This window comes from Mustela erminea, chromosome 4 (assembly GCF_009829155.1).
Source record: "Mustela erminea isolate mMusErm1 chromosome 4, mMusErm1.Pri, whole genome shotgun sequence".
NCBI lineage: Eukaryota > Metazoa > Chordata > Mammalia > Carnivora > Mustelidae > Mustela > Mustela erminea.
The window spans coordinates 124,281,179-124,298,149 of NC_045617.1; the positions used below are offsets into that span (position 1 = coordinate 124,281,179).

The 16,971-nt window shown below is 41.6% G+C and overlaps 1 protein-coding gene across 6 annotated transcripts in view; it reads left to right on the forward strand.

Moving 5' to 3' along the window:
• The first annotated feature begins 396 nt into the window (after window positions 1–396).
• The window catches only part of DUSP22 (dual specificity phosphatase 22), a 75,225-nt gene continuing 58,650 nt past the window's right edge, over window positions 397–16,971 (forward strand). For 2 of the 6 annotated variants that reach the window (XM_032340924.1, XM_032340923.1), the window contains exon 1: window positions 398–800. In XM_032340924.1, the coding sequence (XP_032196815.1) occupies window positions 780–800 (21 nt within the window). In that variant the 5' untranslated portion in view covers window positions 398–779. Of the gene's footprint in view, window positions 801–2,069; window positions 2,124–16,971 lie in introns of all 6 variants that reach the window. The other 4 variants (XM_032340920.1, XM_032340921.1, XM_032340922.1 and 1 more) reach the window with 4 other exon arrangements.

Below are 16,971 nucleotides of genomic sequence, written 5' to 3' on the forward strand. Positions count from 1 at the left end.
TCTTCTCGGTCTTCGTGGGTGGGGCAGGGCCATAGGAATCCCCCAACCCTGGCCTAAAACTGTCACCCTCAGAAACCCGAAGAAGGGGAGCTGCGAAGACCGAGGCTCTGATTAGCACCTGATTCACCGAGGCAGTCAAGGAAGGTGGTGACTACTGGTAACAGGTCTCCCCAGTCGCCCCAGGGGAAAAGGTCTGCGGGAGTTTTGGTGACCCTGATGGGGGGGGTTGCTAGGCAACGTACTGAGGCCAGGTTGGGGAGGCGCCTGCGCGGCCACCAGGCTCCGCCCCCGCCCGTAAGTCTTCTCCAACGGATCATCGCAGCTGCTCCCGGCGCTCGCGCTGCGCGTGCGCGTTGGGATCAGGCTCTGGCAGCCGGGAAGCTGTGGGCTGCGCAGGGCGGGGCGAGCGGTCGCTGCGCCCGGGAGCTTGACTACAAGTCCCAGGGAGCCGCCGGGGAGGGTTGATTGGGCGCTCACGGGGCGTGCAGTGCCAAAGCGAGACCATTTCCCGGCAAGAGCGCCAGTTCTCTGCTTTGCTCGGCCGGGAAGTCCGGGGCGGACAAGCGGAAAGCTCTTCCATCCAGGCCAGCTACCTGGAGCAAGCCGAGTGGCCTGGATGTCCCTGATTGTTGTTGTTGTTGTTTATACTGCGAGCACGAAATTACTCCCCAGGGCCTCCTCCCCCGCCCGCTCCACCTGCTCCTCCCTCCTGTTGTAACATGCCATTAGTGAGCCTGCGACCTCATTTCCAAGGGTGCTAGAGTTCGCATTCAGCCACCATGGGGAATGGGATGAACAAGGTAATGTGTCTTTCTTTTATTTGTGCTGGTTTTGCTTCCACTTTTCAGGCTTCCCCCAGGCTGGTGTTTGCAGGGCAAGGAGAGCCCTCAACGGGTGCCCCCTCTTCGCGAAGGAGGGGCAGCGCGCCTGGCTTGGTGCTTGTGATGTCAATGTCTTTGGAGTGCCCCCCCCTCCCGCCACGGGCGTCCTGAGGGCTTCCGGGTAAGCAGTCCCCAGCGCCTACCCTGCCAGCCGGTGTGCTTTGCAACTGAGAACAAGCCGTGCCCTTTAAAAGCGTTGACACTTGTTCTGCGGAGACCTCGGCTGAGCTCAGAGGGATTGTGGTTTCTTTTTCTCTCCTCCCCTTAACTCCCAAACTCAGCTTTTGAAGCGTCACCACCCACATTATTAGTAAACTGGAGTAGATAAGTGTCTTATATTATTTAATTTCCTCTTTCTCCCACATTTTTTTTTCTTCGTGTGGTCAGAGAAGTTGGCAGAGACCTAAGTCCTGAGGTGTTACCTGGCAAGGGTGGGGGTTGTTGAGAACACAGATTCAGAGCTAATTTATCCTGGATTATATGGCTTCTGTAACAAGGGCAACCTGTTGGCTGGCTGCTTGTGCTGATTTTTCCTTATACAAAATCCATGTTACTGTCTTCTTTTTGTCTCTGTTCTGGCCCCCACTGTTGGCTCTTCAGTTTCTCTAGAACCCCCTTCCTAAATTGTGAGATAGCCTGTGTCCTTTCTGACAGTGGAAGATACAAGAATTAGCTCTTGCAGTTTAGAGCTGCCTGGGATGTGCCTTCATGTCCACCAGGGGTTAAGGATTTTGTGATATGGTACTGTTGGTTTAAATGAGATACAAAACTTTAAAAGCCCTCAGCAAAGGCAAGTACCTCTCCACAGGTCTTTAAGTGGTCCTGGATCAGAGCTTAGTTTCCGGCCTAGAGCTTGTCTGTCCCCATTCTAATTCGCTCACATACATCCATATAGAATCAGTTTTCGTATTTGGTGGATATAACCATGTGACTGGTTGGCTGGTGGATATAACCATGTGACTGGCTGGCTGGCTTGCTTGCTTTCTTCCTTTCCTCCCTGTTCTTTCTTTTCTTTTCTCTTTCATCTCTGCACTAGGGTCGGCAGTAGTTTAGATCTTTCAGCTAGAGTGTGAAGTGCCTTGGGGAGTGTTAGAAGTTAAGGTTGGGAAGAAAGTGCATTCCACAGGTAATCCTGGGTACCCAATTAACTTCTTCACCTGCCCACATCATGTTTTTTGTGTTCTGCAGACCCAGTTTATGGAAGAACTGTGTGATTTGGGCCTGCATATCTGAGACTTTATGGTAACCAGAATTGTATTCCTTGTGTGGGGCTTTTTCTTGGGGTGGGGTGGGCAGTGACCAAGATTGGAAACACATTATTTCTCTTGGATAAATACTTGCATTCTGTCCCCATTAAAATTGAAATCCATCAGCACCATGAACCTTCTGCTTGTTCTTCTACAGAACAATAAAGGTGCTTCCACAAGTTGGTGGGCTTGTAGTCATACCTTGGTTTTCCTTTGTTTTTTTTCTTCGGTTTTTTTTTTTACTTGTTCATTCTGCGCCGCTTTTAGCATTTAATTTGTAGTATTTTTATATTATAATTCAAATAACATACTTAAGGATGTGAATGATTGATTAAGTTTCAAAATTAAGGCTTTTCAGCAAAAGTCATTCATATTCATATCGTGATTTTTACCTTTCAAAGAAAGTAATGAATTTCTTGCTGCTATTATCATAATCATCTTATATTGTAAATAGAGCCACTATATCTAATGCAGAGATGCAGAAACAGAATAGGTTTAGAGAGGTGATTAATTTAACAAATATTTATTGTGTCCCTACTATTAGCCAGCTGCTGTGCTAGTTGAAAGGGCTGAGGGTAAAATGACACAGTCTTGAGGTTGAACCAACTGAAGTATTTGCTTCCCACTGTCACAAGCTAGGTTTCCTTTGAAATCGAGGGACAGCTAGATTTTCACCAGGCAGGATGCCTTTTGAAGGACACAGAGCAGCAAGGAAAGAAGAAGCCATCAGCCTGGGCTGCTGGGTTCCAGATGAAGTGCACCAACCCTGGCAGTCAATGGGAGGTTAAGTTATTGGATCCAGAGGGTCCTCACATCCTGCCTAGAATGGTAATGCTTCCTTCAGCCCAAAATTAGATCATTGACTCAGGTTGATCAAGATAAAAACATGACATAGAGGGAGTGCCTGGGTGCCTCAGTTAATTAAGTGTCAGCTCAGGCCTGGATCTCAGGATCCTGGGATAGAGTCCTGCATGGAGCTTCCTGCTTAGTGGGGCGTCTGCTTCTTCCTCTCAATCTCAGTCTCTCTCTCTCTCTCTGGCAAATAAATGAATAAAATCTTTTAAAAAATGCACATGGAGAAGGATTTGGGGCAGATTTCTCTAATAAAATGCTTGACTAGAGAGATTAGATTTTTGTTTCTCATGGGGTATTATAATACTTAAGACTAATAAGATGACAACGAGGATAGGAGTTTCCGTGATAAGCCCTCACCCAAAAGAGTAGCAGGTTCAGAGCCTTGAGAGAACTTTGAGTCAACTGGGAGTTTTCAGAGACTCCACAGAAACACGATATTTGCACGCAACAGGCTGTTTAGTTTAAATCTCATCCCACTAGAGACATTTACTAAGTTGATCTTTAGCAGCATAATGAGGCACTCTGCATTATGTCTATGAGCCAGACCACCTGGCTTTGAGTCCAGGCTCTGCACTTAACCAGCTGGGTGACTTTGGGCAGGTCACTTAACCTCTGTGCACCTCATTTGTAAAATGGGAATGAAAATAACAGCACCGACTTCATGGGGTTATGGTGAAGATCAGATGAGTTACTCTGTGTGTTGAAGTCTCAAAATAGGGCCTAACACACCATAAACTCATTAATGATTACATTTTTGGCCAATTCAGAGGGTCTACTTGGGAATTGCACAAAAAGTAATCAAAGATTATTTTAGTTGCCTGCCTTTCTCTCCTCTCTATGAATGTCAATCATGAAAGAAAAGAGAAGGTGGCTTTTTCTAGTTTGCAATTAATTTAGAACTCTGGGGAGCTTTTTCGGGTTACTTTTCAAAGTCTTTAGAATTCATTTGGGATGAACTGCCATCCTAGCACAAAGGAAAGATTTCCACTCTCTTCACAATCAACAGGAACTAAGTTTCAAACCTAGCATTAGGAACTCAGTCATGTTATTTAATTTCTCTGAGGGTCCATTTCCCAATCTGCACAAAGGGTAAGAAACATTGACTTACCATGGTTATAGTGAGGCTTAGATTTTATAAGCTATAGACACATGATATGAGGCTTAAAAAATAATAGATCATAACTGCTGTTTTCTCTTTTTCTACTTCCTCATCATCTTTGATAGGCTAGAACACAGAAGCCTCTTTCCTCTGGCCTTACATTGCCTATGTAACAAGCTGTGTCTGCCTCACTGAGGTAGACCTGACGTTTTGCCACACAGGAGACTGTAATGTATGGTGAGAACGTCCTCCATGAGGACGTGAAATGTACGTAAAAACTGCTATACTTTAAGCAGTCAGAAGAAAAATCTGTTGTTTAGTTCCTAAATTTTCTTTTGTTAAGGATGACCAGCTTCTGTGAGATGGGAAAGAAATCTTATCCCAATAACCTTATGACACAGATCTTGCAAATCATGCTTTTCGTTCCAAGGGCATTGTATGTTTTTATTTGTAAATGGTCTTAGAAAAGCATTTCTATGGTTAGCATTGATTCTGCAAATCAACTTGCTTTTACAGATGGGGAAAATATGAAGCCTAGTTTAAGACATACATGAACAAATTCTAGCTAAGGCTTTTAATTTCTAGATTCTAGCAATGTACTTTGCCATTATTCCTGTAACTTTGAGCAGTTTCTTCTGGTCTCAGCTTAAACATTTTTACTCCAGCAGATCCTTGACCTAGATTGAATGCCACCTAAAATCGCACTCATCATCTACTTACCCCACTCTCCTCAAGTTGTCTGTCTTAACCCACAGGAACTTCTACACCTCCCCATGTCTCTCTTCCTTTTCTCTTTTCCCTACACACACACACACACACACACACACACACACACACACACACACGCAACCTGTGTTGTGCAAAACAGTAGCCATTAGTCATAGGGCTATTGAGTAACTAAAATGTGGCTAATTGCAAGTGAGATGTGATTTAAGTATAAAATACACACCAGACTTGGAAGAGTTGGTACAAAAACTTTTAAACCATTCTATGAATAATTCTGTATGTTGATTGCAGAAATATGTTTATATTTGTATATTATAAATATTCTAAATATATTTCACTTAAATAAAATATATTAAAATTGACTTCATCTGTTTCTTTTTACTTTTTATGTGGCTACTAGAAAATTTTAAATTATATATATATGGCTTACATTATATATCCATTGGGCCACCACCGTCCCATGAGAAGTCCACTGCAGTGAAAGCAAGAGGGGCCAGGGTTATCACAAAGCCTGATTTGGGGTGTCTTTAACAGTCTGCTGCTTTATGCATGTGATCTTTAACAAGTAACTTAATGTCCCTGAGCTTCAGTTTCTTTACCTCTTTCAACTCGTAGAAACGATGGTTAGCTTATCTAGTGTCATTTGCTCAAAAATGAATATGATGATACTTCCCAAATTCTTGAGAGAAGCAAATGAGAATTTTTTAAAAGACATTCTTGCAACCTGGGAAGTGCAAATGTGCACTGCTATTAGTGTGAGTTAATTTGTCCCATTAATGATTATAGTAATGATACTAGTTAAGGATAGCTCTGTTCTCCTTAGGAAGATAAGGCAGTAGAGAGTAGAGTGGAGAAAGTTTAGTTCAAGAGGAAAAGATCAAAGATATAAATATGCCTCTCCTATGAGGGTTCCTCAACCTCTGCACTATTAACATTTTGGGCTGGATCAGTCTTTTTTTTTTAAATTAACATATTATTTATTTCAGGTATATAGGTCTGTGATTCATCAGTTTTACACAATTCACACCACTCACCATAGTACATACCCTCCCAAATGTCCATCATCTAGCCACCCCATCCCTCCCACACCTTGGGCTGGGTCAGTCTTTGTTGTAGGGGTTGTCTTTTGCATTGTAGGAGGTTTAGTAACATTCCAGGCCTCTCCCCACTAGGTACCAGTTGCACTCTTCCCCCATTGTGACAACCAAAAATAATATCTCCAGGAATTCGAAGGTATAAGCCAGAGGGCAGAATTGTCCCCCATTGAGAGCCATTGGCCTAGGCTTCTCCCTTCAGAGGAGAAGGTCTGGGTAATCTAGAACTGGATCATTATCAAAAGGATAGGATTATATGTTTATAAAAAAATTTTTAAAAAATAAAAATGAAAGAGGAAGGCAAAAAAAAAAAAAAAGAGTGAATAGGGCCTTAAAGGTTGAGAAGCTCTGTTTTCATATGGTGAGGGGCTAGAAGGTTAGACATCTTTGTGCTGTTACCATGTGACAGCACCTTACTTGGCCACCTTCATAATTTATTCATTTGTCCATCCACCTAGTCATCAGATTATACTGTTGAGCACCTGCTATTGTCAAGGCACTGTGCTAGAGCCTGTACTGGGAAATGAATGTGAAAGACAGGAAGACCCTGTCACCCAGCTCCAGGCAGCTTACAGAGGAGTCCTTCTGTGGGAGATAAGCACACCATGTACGCAGCAGTGTAGACAGACTGCTGTATGCTGGTACTCTGTCTCCTGTCCCCTATACTACCTTCTGGATATTTTCTCTTTTCAAAATTAGAGTTTTATTTTATGTTGAAGGAGCAAATGCTTAAGGCTTTATTCTAAGTGCATACAAAATTATTCTCAGATTCTTTTTTCTTTCTTTTTTTCTTTCTTTCTTTCTTTTTTTTTTTTTTTAAGAGCACAAGCAGAAGGTCGGGGGTAGAGGGAAAGGGACAGAAACTTAAGCAGCCTCTGTGCTGAGTGCAGAGAGCAACCAATGACCCTGAGATCACGACCTCAGGTGAAATAAAGAGTTGGATGCTCAACTGACTGAGCCACCCAGGTGCTCCAAGAGTATTCTCAGATTTATCCTTTTGCAAATGCAAACTGGTTAAACCCATGGCCAAATGGCATTAAGAAAGTCTGTGACATTTAACCCTTCACAGAATCCACCAAAGTTCTCCCTCTCATTCCTGGCTTTGAAACCCAGAAAGGTTTCTAGGAAGAATTAAGATTATCCCACTCCCAATAGCCTTGTCCTGCGGCCTGATTTTATCTGAATTTTATCTCTTAAATCTGTTTGGGTGGTGGTCTTAGATTGCATGGTATCTTGAAGCACTAAGAGAACTGTTTAAGAAATAAACTCAAAATATTTATTGCCCTTAGAAGCAGTATTGTTTTGTTCATAAGTGCTTTTTTGTGGTGAAGGATTTGATTTTATGCACTTCTGTATAGACAGTGTTAGTATAGTGTGGGTGTGAAGGATATTGATCAAGGGGAGCCATTAAACATGGAGAATCTTTAGCATGGTTTCAAAGAATTTCTGCAGGAGTCTGCCTTCATTTCCTATCTCTACACAGTCTTTTATCAGAACAAAAGAATCTTTTTTTGACTAGCAGAGTGCTAGAGAGCATCTTTCATTGCCTTTTATTATCTCTTTATGTGCTGGATTCTGTGGCAGGCTCTTGAGATAGAGCAGGGAAGACAATAGACAAACCCCCTGCTTCAAGGTCAATCAAAAAAGTAGGAAATATAATTTTAAGTACTGATGAATATGATGAAGAAAATAACAAGGGGTTGTGATGGAGGGTGTCAGGAAATTTAATGGTCGTGAGAGACTTCCTTAAGAGCTGTCATCTTATGGGAGACTTAAAGGACAAGGTACCACCCAGGTGAACAACGAAGGAAGAACCATCTTCTACAGAGGGAATAAAAATTATTTCTGAGGCCCAAGACAATTAGGACCAATCTGGTGGTGGTTATCCTAGAGTCATAGAACATTCTCAAACATATCCAAACTGCATATACAAACTTCTTTCTTTGATCTTTCCTCCCAGGTGGCAATGATTTCACTTTTCTTGTGTTCTTGCTTCTGGCTTAAGTTCAGAATTCATGAATTGACTGACTGTTCATCCACTTGTCCCAGATGAACACTCTGCTCTTCCATGGTCTCTATAAGCTATCTTTCTGCTGGAAAATTGTTTCATTTCATTTTCTCTTTCTCTGTACTTAAGGATTACCAGCAACAATCATGCCAGGGAAGTGGATAGGTCAAAATTGGGAGAGGTCAAATTTTTTGTTTCAAGTTTAAATTATGAAGCTGACTAGAGTAGAAGTTTAAATATTCATGGGGTTTCTATTCTTCTTGAAAACAAAAAAATGTAATTTCGCACTGTGCCAGTGGTTAGTCTTCCTTTCTCTTATTTTGTAATTTTGTATGGAAGAAACTACAGAAAGTGGAATTGAGCCACTCACTTTCTGTTTCTGGCCCTCGAAACACTAGTTTATTCTTGTGGTCTTGAAAATGGAGTTTAAGGTTTACTGACATAGCTCTGTCTTCTTTTTGCATATGTGGAATTTAAGAAATAAAACAGATGAATTTGGGGGAGGGGCAGAAAAGAGACAAACCAGAGAACAAACTGAAGGTTGCTGGAGGGGAGGGGAGTGGGGCTTGGGTTAGATGGTTGATGGAGAATAAGGATGAGCACCAAGTGTTGTATATAAGTGATAAATCACCGAATTCTACACCTAAAACTAATATTACACTGTATGTTAAATAACTGGAGTTTAGATAAAGACTTGGAAAAGAAAAAAGAAAAAAATTTTAGGGACATCTCAGTCGGTTAAGCCTCTGCCTCTGGCTTGGGACCTGATCCCAGGGTCCTGGGATGGCTTGCTCAGTGGGGAGCCTGCTTCTCCCTCTGCCTGCTCTGCCTGTTGATCCCCCTGCTTATGCTCTTTCTCTCTCCCTCTCTGACAAAGGAATAAATAAATAAATCTTTTTAAAAAATAAATTTTAAATGCATACGAAATGTGCATCTTAACTGATTTTTAGTAAGTTGGCTCTTTGATTTTGGTAAGATTAAGCCTTAGTCTTTGCCATCACTCTGACCTGGCCTCCTTTTGGGATGCTGCTCTCATCCAGCACTGGTCCCTGTGCTGCTGCTGTGACCATCACTGACCCCTGTGGAGATCTGTCCAGGGCAGAACAGGGACAAGGTTTGATTTCTTAGGCTTTACTCATTGTTTTCCATGTCTCCTTTCCTTGCTTTACTTCCTCCTACCTTATTTACATTCTCTTTTTGTTCATCTATTCACTGAAGAAACATTTACTTGAGTAACTAGGAATCAAGGGAGAACCATCCAAGTTTAGAGAGAACATACAATACATCATATCTGATGCAAGCAGCAGATAGAAGTCATAAACTTGATGTCCATGGGCTATAGTCAGCATGCAGATGTGTTTTGTCTATCAAAATATTTAAGGTTTTGTGGGGGGTTTTTTAATGTAGTTGATAGCAGTTGAAAATTGGGTTGTTTCCTTTAAAACCTGGATGCTAGAATTGGGGGTCTCGCCTGCATCTTTGAATGGTTACTTCAGGTGTAGGGAAGTTTAAGGAAAGAACTAGGCATGGGGCTGAGGTTGCAGGCATAGCAACCTCAGTACCTGAAGGTCTCAATTGCTGAGGTACCTGATTTAGTTTCTATGGTGACAGCTACTTGGAACCCTAAGAAGGTTTTAATCTGAAGAGTTACATAGTTAGTTTTGCACTTGGAGTCTGGTTGAGGATTCCTTTGAAGGGATCTATCCAAAGGTAGAGAGATCTTTAGGAGGCTGTTACAAGTCAGAGGGGAGGTACTAAGAAACTGAACAAAGGTACTGCACCGAAGTTTCAAGAGGAGCAGACAAATTGGGGAGCTATTGAGGAGTGGTGAAGTGCTTAATGAGGTTGAGTAAAGGCGGGGGGAGGAATCTCCTGTTGGAGTGATCTCTGACTCTTTTGTGGAGTGCCAGTGGGGCTGCTGCTTACAAGGTGGGTAGGACTTTGCTAGTCTGTGACTTGTCTGAAGGTCTGTACAGCTCATTTGCATTTATGCATTTTTACTGGGTTGAAAGGCCTATACCAGGGTCAGTGTTTGTAAGCAACAAAATCCAAATGTGGCTGCTTTGGGTACCATAGGTAGGATGCTTGACCCAGCAATCGCACTACTGGGTATTTACCGTAAAGATACAAATGTAGTGATCCGAAGGGGCACGTGCACCCAAATGTGTATAGCAGCAATGTCCACAATAGCCAAACTATGGGAAGAACCTAGATGTCCATCAACAGATGAATCAATAAAAGAGATGTGGTATACATATTCAATGGAATATTATGCAGCCGTCATAAGCTTGCCATTTGCAATGATGTGGATGGAACTAGAGGGTATTATGCTGAGTGAAATAAGTCAGTCAGAGAAAGACAAAATTATCATATGATCTCTCTTATATGAGGAATTTGAGAGGCAGGGTGGGAGGCTTGGGGGTAGGGAAGGAAAATATGAAACAAGATAGGTTCGGGAGGGAGACAAACCATAAGAGACTCTTAATCTCACAAAACAATCTGAGGGTTGCTGGAGAAAGGAGGGGTAGGGAGACGAAGGTTGGCTTATGGACATTGGGGAGGATATGTGCTATGGTGAGTGTTGTGAAATGTTTAAGCCTGACAATTCACAGACCTGTACCCCTGGGGCTAATAATACAATGTATGTTAATAAAAATAATTATTATTAAAAAATATGTTAGCCATAAAAAAACACAAAACAATAGGTAGGATGGCCAGGAAGTTGGGAGAACTAGATTAAGGCTAACTTGCCAGAAGCAGATCCTAGAACTGTTCTGGTGAGAGCATTTCTGGGGCTGCTCCAAGATACTGCTGATGCTATTTTGGGTTCTAGATGTGCTACCAGCCCTACTGCCCCTGTTGGGGGAGAAAATATCATGGGTTATCTCTGGATTCTGGTCTGGAGCAGCTGTTGCACATTTGTCACATTTCCATGTCACAGCAGCAAAGGCAAATGCAAGCAGTCAGTCATCTGGTATTGGCAGCTTCTGTAGTAAGAGCTGGGCTCTGCTTCCTACCAAGACTCTAAATTGCGGGGAAATTCCTCAGACATAGGAAAGGGCTTCAGAGGCTAGAAAACCAGTGAAATAATTGTCTATTATAGGGTTTATAATTTTTTAGTATAGCCAAGGGGGATGAGGGACCCCAAATAGTGGGGATGACTTCTCTGTTTAAAGAGAATATTGAGAGCAAAGAAGTGTGATATTGCAAAGTAGGACTAGTAAAGGTATTGGGAAACTGGAGGTTACTTGGTTTGGCTGCAAATTGGAGAGAAATGGGGGAAATCCTTCAGGGGTAAGTTGGAGCCATCATGTGGAAGCCAAATTGAAATTTTCAGTTGAATTTCAGTTTTGGCTTTCATTTTCTTTGGAAAGGGTTTGCTACTAAACATTATCTAGAAAATGACCCAGTGAGAATATGACCTTACAAAATTAATTTGATGGGACAGAGAAGCTAGTTCAGTGGATACTGCTCTAGCCCATGTATGAGCTCATGCTCTGACTGTGGGAAAGCAGCCAGGACTGTGCTAGGACTTTGTAACTCACGGATCAGAGAGAGGCACGAGGGAGTATGGAGGAGAGTGCTATGGTGGGAATGGGGTCCAGATTTTCATTTTAGGGGACTGGGAGAAGGTGACATCATCAGGAGACTTGAGGAATTGATAATGGGAATGGAAAGATAATGTTATGTTTTAGATAGCAGTGCAGGGAGTAGAAACCTGACTGGAGTTGGCCTCTAAAGGATGGATTTAGTAATCATAAAACTATGGCTCTAGAGCAGCAGGGCACAGAGGTGATCTAATCTCATGTCCTTGCTTTATTTTATTTAAAAAATAATATGAAGTGTATTAGTTTATTTTGGTAGAGAACACAGTAGAAGTACAAAAAAGAAAAGCAAAACTGGGCCATAATCTTTTCCCTAAATAACCCCTCTTGACTTAAAAAGGAAAAAAGTAAATTGAAGTAAAGCTTGCACACAATTAGAACATCAAAACCATATAGAAAAGTTCAAAGATAAAGACAGAAATGGCCCTTCTTGGACCCTCCCCACCAGCCCCCAGTGTTCCCCTTATGGAGGTAATATGATAATGAAGACATTGACCGCATACACAACTTTACCTTTCCTCTATTATTATCATGACATTTCCAAGATATATTAAATAAAAATATATGAAAATATCTTCTGATTCCATACAAATTTTTGGATTATATGCTCCAGCTCTTTGAAGAATACCGGTGGACGTTTGATCGGAATGGCATTAAAAGTATAGATTGCTCTAGGCAGTACAGACATTTTAACAATGTTTATTCTTCCAGTCCAGGAGCATGGAATGGTCTTCCATCTTTTTGTGTCTTCTTCAATTTCTTTCATGGATGTTCTGTTGTTCCTTGAAGACAGATCCTTCACCTCTTTGGTTAGGTTTATTCCCAAGTATCTTATGGTTCTTGGTGCTATAGTAAATGGAATCGATTCTCTAATTTCCCTTTCTGTATTTTCATTGTTAGGGTATAAGAAAGCCACTGATTTCTGTACGTTGACTTTGTATCCTGCCACGTTGCTGAATTGCTGTATGAGTTCTGGTAGTTTGGGGGTGGAGTCTTTTGGGTTTTCCATATAAAGTATCATGTCATCTGCGAAGAGAGAGAGTTTGACTTCTTCATTGCCAATTTGGATACCTTTTATTTCTCTTTGTTTTGATTGCTGTTGCTAGGACTTCTAATACTATGTTGAACAAGAGTGGTGAGAGTGGGCATCCTTGTCGTGTTCCTGATCTCAATGGGAAGGCTGCAGGCTTTTTCCCATTGAGGATGATATTTGCTGTGGGTTTTTCATAGATAGATTTTATGAAGTTCAGGAATGTTCCCTCTATCCCTATACTTTGAAGCATTTTAATCAGGAACGGATGCTGGATTTTGTCAAATGCTTTTTTCTGCATCAATTGAGAGGACCATGTGGTTCTTCTCTCCTCTCATATTAATTTGTTCTATCACATTGATTGATTTGCGAATGTTGAACCATCCTTGATGCCCAGGGGTGAATCCCACCTGGTCATGGTGGATAATCTTTTTAATGTACTGTTGGATCCTGTTTGCTAGGATCTTGTTGAGAATCTTAGCATCCATATTCATCAGTGATATTGGTCTGAAATTCTTTTTGGTAGGGTCTTTGCCTGGTTTGGGGATCAGGGTAATGCTGTTTTTGAAACAGTTTTGGGAGAATAGGTGTTATTTCTTCTTTGAAAGTTTGGTAGAATTCCCCAGGGAATCCGTCAGGTCCTGGGCTCTTGTTTTTTAGGAGGTTTTTGATCACTGCTTCAATCTTGTTTCTAGATATCGGTCTATTCAGGTTGTCAATTTCTTCCTGGTTCAGTTTTGGGAGTTTATAGTTTTCCAGGAATGCATCCATTTCATCTAGGTTGCTTGCTTATTGGCATGTAACTGTTGATAATAACTTCTGATGATTGTTTCTACTTCCTTGGTGTTAGTTGTGATCTCTCCCTTTTCATTCATAATTTTAGGAATTTGGGCTTTCTCTCTTTCCTTTTGGATTAGTGTGGCCAATGGTTTATCGATTTTATTGATTCTTTCAAAAAACCAGCTTCTAGTTTCATTGATACGTTCTACTGTATCTCTGGTTTCTGCCTCCTTGATCTCAGCTCTAATCTTGATGATTTCCCTTCCTATGTGTGGAGTTGGTTTGATTTGTTGTTGATTCTCCAGTTCTTTAAGGTGTAGAGACAGCTGCTGTGTTCTGGGTTTTTCAATTTTTTTGAGAGAGGCTTGGATGGCTATGTATTTCCCCCTTAGGACTGCCTTTGCTGTATCCCATAGGTTTTGGACTGAAGTGTCTTCATTCACATTGGTTTCCATGAATTGTTTCAGTTCTTCTTTGATCTCCTGGTTTATTCAAGCATTCTTAAGCAAGGTGGTCTTTAGCTTCCAGGTGTTTGAGTTCCTTCTGAACTTTTCCTTGTGATCGAGCTCCAGTCTCAAAGCATTGTGATCTGAGAATATGCAGGGAATAATCTCAGTCTTTTGGTATCAGTTGAGTCGTGATTTGTGACCCAGTATGTGGTCTATTCTTGAGAAGGTTCCATGTGCACTTGAGAAGAATGAGTATTCTGTTGTTTTAGGGTGGAATGTTCTGTATATATCTATGAGGTCCATCTGGTCCCATGCTCTTGTTTCTTTATTGATTTTCTGCTTCGATGATTTGTCTATTTCTGAGAGAGGCGTGTTAAAGATCTCCTACTATTAATGTAATCATATCAATATAACTCTATATCTTGGTTAACAGTTTTCTTATGTAATTGGCTGCTCCCATATTGGGGGCATAGATATTTACAATTGTTAGATCATCTTGGTGGATAGTCCCTTTAAAAATAAAACTGGGGCATCACGCTACCTGATTTCAAGCTTTACTACAAAGGTGTGATCACCAAGACAGCATGGTACTGGCATAAAAAGAGACACATAGACCAGTGGAACAGAGTAGAGAGCCCAGATATGTACCCTCAACTCTATGGGCAAATAATCTTTGACAAAACAGGAAAAAATGTACAGTGGAAAAAAGACAGTCTCTTCAATAAATGGTGCTGGGAAAACTGGACAGCTATATGTAGAAGAATGAAACTCAACCATTCTCTTACACCGTACACAAAGATAAACTCAAAATGGATAAAAGACCTCAGCATGAGATACGAATCCATTAGAATTCTAGAGGAGAACATAGGCAGTAACCTCTTCAATATCAGCCACAGCAACTTCTTTCAAGATTTGTCTCCCAAGGCAAAGGAAACAAAAGTGAAAATAAACTTTTGGGACTTCATCAAATCAAAAGCTTCTGCACAGCAAAGGAAACAGTCAAGAAAACAAAGAGGCCACCCACGGAATGGGAGAAGATATTTGCAAATGACAGTACAGACAAAAGGCTGATATCCAGGATCTATAAAGAACTCCTCAAACTCAACACACACAAAACAGATAATCATATCAAAAAATGGGCAGAAGATATGAACGGACACTTCAGTGAAGACATACAAATGGCCATCAGACACATGAAAAGATGTTCATCATCACTAGCCATCAGGGAGATTCAAATTAAAACCACATTGAGATATCACCTTACACCAGTTAGAATGGCCAAAATTAGCAAGACAGGAAACAACATGTATTGGAGGGGATGTGGAGAAAGGGGAACCCTCTTCCACTGTTGGTGGGAATGCAAGTTGGTGCAGCCTTTTTGGAGAACAGTGTGGAGATTCCTCAAGAAATTAAAAATAGAACTTCCCTATGACCCTGCCATTGCACTACTGGGTATTTAACCCCAAAGATACAGATGTCGTGAAAAGAAGGGCCATCTGTACCCCAATGTTTATAGCAGCAATGGCCACGGTCGCCAAACTGTGGAGAGAACTAAGATGCCCTTCAGCGGACGAATGGATAAGGAAGATGTGGTCCATATACACTATGGAGTATTATGCCTCCATCAGAAAGGATGAATACCCAACTTTTGTAGCAACATGGACGGGACCGGAAGAGATTACGCTGAGTCAAATAAGTCAAGCAGAGAGAGTCAATTATCATATGGTTTCACTTATTTGTGGAGCATAACAAATAGCTTGGAGGACAAGGGGTGTTAGAGAGGAGAAGGGAGTTGGGGGAAATTGGAATGGGAGGTGAACCATGAGAGACTATGGACTCTGAAAAACAATCTGAGAGGTTTGAAGTGGGAGGGGGGTGGGAGGTTGGGTTACTAGGTGGTAGGTATAATAGAGGGCAGAGATTGCATGGAGTACTGGGTGTAGTACAAAAATAATGAATACTGTTATGCTGAAAATAAATAAAAAATAAATTTAAAAAAATGTTACTTAAAGAAATCATAAAAAAAAAATCTTTCTAATGGCCCCACACATCTTAATCATCTTAGTGGTACTTTAGAGCCCTGAAGGCCTTCTATGGTTGCCTGTGGCTGCTGAATGCAGCCTGGTCCACAGCCTGGTCCTGTTCTTCTCTGCTGTGTCTCTGCCTCCCTCATGCTCTCTCCTGGTAGAGATTAGCTGCCTTTCTCTACACTGGTGGTTTCCATTGCTCCCCTGCCTGTTCCTCCCTCTCTCCTGACCCACTGCTCTTGAACTGCATGTCCCCTAAGTGCTCCTTCCTCCTGAAAATCCTTGGGGATCCCAGAGTGGTCAGGTCACCTCCTCCTTCCCTAGGCAAGAAGCTCCACAAGGGAAGTAGTATGCCTCTGGCAGGGCCCTATCTCTCCCCATCACACCTGTATCCTGAGTGTCCAGCATAAAGTCCACATGTGAGAATCAGTAAACCATTCATCTACTATTGTACATTCTGTGATTTGGGACAAATATACATGCTCATGTTATGGTTCATTATAACTGTCAGTTTTATGAATCTAGAGCTATTTGTGGTCAGTATTATAAAGGAAAAAATTATTCTTACTAAAAATGGCAAGGAAGCCTTTATTTGAGGCTAGTGCAATAGGTAGAGATACTATTGCAAGTGAGAGAATTCGACTCAATGCAGTAGGAGAAAGTGGGGACTTATAGCCAACAGGCAAGGTGAGGGAAAGATGGAAAATTATTGAAAAGAATTTGATTAAATATCAAGGCTAGAGGAAGATGAGCTTGATTGGATATCAAGATTGGGAGGATTCTTGATAAACTGGCTTAGCAGGATTCTTTGCTAAAATTGGCAGGTCCCCTTTGCTAAAATTGGCAGGGTGAGGCCTAGTCAAGAAGAAGGCTCAAAGGAGCCTGACTAAAGTTTGCTTAAGGAAAAAGTTGCTGTTACTGTCAGCTAAGAGAGCTATGTGATGACTATGCCCTTTAGTATATAATGTCGCCTCCTAATAAAGACAGGAGAGACCCTGGAGAATGGGAGATTACCCATGAAAAAGCATAGTCTATGCAGCCAAGAGCTGCCAGAGAATATCAGTTTGATCCATCTCCAAGATGGCCTTGTATTGTTTTTTAATTTTAAAACAGGAATAATACAGTATTTATTCCACCCTTCCTCACAGAAGGATCTCAAAGACTGATTCT